The following is a 2481-nucleotide window of genomic DNA, read 5'->3' on the forward strand; positions in this document are numbered from 1 at the left end:
ATTCAGATTAAGTGTTTAAATATTTAAAAAATAAATTTAAAATTAGTTATTTTTTATTGGTAAATAATTTTTTTGTGGAAAAAATCTTTTATGCTATAAAAATTAAATTTGCGGCTAATTTTTTTTTGTTATGGAAGTAAAAGTGGTGATATACTTTAACATGGTAATTTTTGGTGTTTTTTAAAACTGTGGAAGTACACAAATCCTTGGGACCGATTTCTGTACTTAAAATTTTTTAATTTTTTTTTAACACAAATCCCTGAGACCGATTTGTGTACCTCTCAGAAATTCCTGGGACCGATTTGTGTAGCTCTCACAAATTAGTCGGTCCGATTTCTGTACCTCTAGAAATCGGACGGTCCGATTTGTGTATCTCTAACAAATCGGATGGTCCGATTTCTGCTTCACTAGTTAAACACTTAAACGATCACACATTTAAGTATAACACCCTAACAATTCACATTCACCGCCGAAAATTTCTAAACCCAAAGACCGCAAGAAAAACGCCGCCGGTTTTATTGACTTAAATGTGTTTATGAATTCTGAGGGCCGAAAGCGACTCTCAAATCTCAATAAAAGTCAATTTTGAATTTTCCATAGTCAAACCAAAAGAAGTTGATTTTATTTTTAACAAAGTTCGGGTTTGCTTTTTTTTTTTTTGGTCATGGGGTTTGCTTCCTCATCAGTCATCTCCATTGTTCTTAAACCTGATTTTGGGCCTCGGCCCATTTCCAAATCCAAATTAAAAAAAAAATAAAACTCTTCCACTCTCATCTCAGTTTCACTGGCCACTGCGAATGGGTAAAGAAGGAGACTTGTGGGATGATTCTGCTCTCATCAATGCCTTCGACCACGCCATTTCTACGTTCAAGGTAATCACTACACTTTACTTCTCTCCAATTCCATTTCTTATTTATCTTTTTTGGTTTCAATTGCTGTGCCTTTTGCTGGAGTTTGGTGTTAACACTGTTTTCTAACTAATTCATGATATTCGTAATAATTTATGTAGAAAATGCACAAGAACAAGAACAATAGCAAGGATGACTCAGCTGGAGCTGAGGCTGAGGCTGAGGGAGAGACAGTGATGGGCGCCACCGCTGAAGAAAATGGTTCTAATGGCGACTTTCGAAATATTGACACTGCAAGGTGGAAAGCAAACTGTTTGAATAGGAACTATTGCAAAATCGCACCTTTTTATTCTAATTGATGGTTCATGTTATTTAGTTTTCACTATCCAATCTCTGGTGCCTCCTTGAATGGTTTGAATTAATAATGCCGTAATTTGATATACAAGGTTTTAAGTTGCAATTGGATAAAAATATATTTGGTGGAAGTGCTATTGTCTTCATATTTCTTGAAGAATAACGAATTTTCTACATTGCTACTTTCGTTCTATCTTTACTTGTATAATGCGGACGGAATTCTTGTAATTTAATCACACAAATGCAGGGTATTGCTTACCAAAATAACCACGTATCTATTCCTATACAGGCTTTCTAGTAACTAGGTTTTGTATCTCAAATGTTATTGATCTCAATGAAAGGAATAGAATCATTTGATAATAGTTGCGGTTTCTTCTATGCGAATTTGTGCACTTGTTTTTTCACTATCGGTTGTGGTGCATTGGACCCAGGGATGTTGATGAGAAAAGCAATATTCCAGCTGCTGATACACCTGATTTAGGCGAGACTGGTTCTGTGCCGAAGTTGGGAGATGATTGTCATGCTGAGCCTCAGGTAGGACATACTTGTCAGGATTCAACAAGGGGCCAAGGCATCCAAAGTGAGCATGATGCTTATGCATATGCATATGCATATGCACAAGGTGTGGAGGAATATAATCAGTTAGTTGTTCAGTATAATGAACTTGAGGAGAAAAGGCTGAAGATTTGGGAGCAACTTAATCAGTATAGTGCTTGGAATTACCAACATGATGCTACTGCTACTAGTTCTGGTGTACCATATTCCAATGTGCAGGATTATTCAATGTCTCCTTACCAAGTTTCTGATCCAAATGTTGTTTGCACGTGTTGCCCGTGTTTTAGTCAATGTTCAATGGCTTCTTGCACATCTGCTCCCGGTTGTTCTCTAGATGAATCAGGTGTTGGTAAACCTTGTAACAGTCATTATGTGGAAATGGATCATAAAATGCCATTTCCATGTGAGGATGGTAAAATCCACAAAATAGCAATGGGAGCAGCAGAGCAGGCACTGTCGTCCATTAGAACAACCATTTCTGGTGATTCTAATGTGAATGAAGGTAAGCAATAAGCATGGCTACCTAAGTAGATATGCATGAATCTTTTGCAATGCAATGCAATGCATTAAGATTAGTTAATAGTATTACCATAAGTGGCAAATCCGTGGTTTTATGAATACCTTTAAGTGATGTAAAACCTGGAATCATTTTGGTTCCATCAATAGGCTATTTTATTTTTTGTGCACTTGTGAGGCTAGTGGATGATAGCTTACATGCTTATTT

General features: G+C 36.6%; 1 protein-coding gene across 1 annotated transcript in view; it reads left to right on the forward strand.

Moving 5' to 3' along the window:
- LOC107642354 overlaps positions 685–2481 on the forward strand; it is a 3620-nt gene continuing 1823 nt past the window's right edge. The window contains exons 1-3 of the mRNA XM_016345680.2: positions 685–872; positions 1010–1146; positions 1634–2259. Of these exons, the coding sequence (XP_016201166.1) occupies positions 798–872; positions 1010–1146; positions 1634–2259 (838 nt within the window). The 5' untranslated portion in view covers positions 685–797. The remainder of the gene's footprint in view (positions 873–1009; positions 1147–1633; positions 2260–2481) is intronic.

Source organism: Arachis ipaensis, chromosome B05 (genome assembly GCF_000816755.2).
Source record: "Arachis ipaensis cultivar K30076 chromosome B05, Araip1.1, whole genome shotgun sequence".
Lineage (NCBI taxonomy): Eukaryota > Viridiplantae > Streptophyta > Magnoliopsida > Fabales > Fabaceae > Arachis > Arachis ipaensis.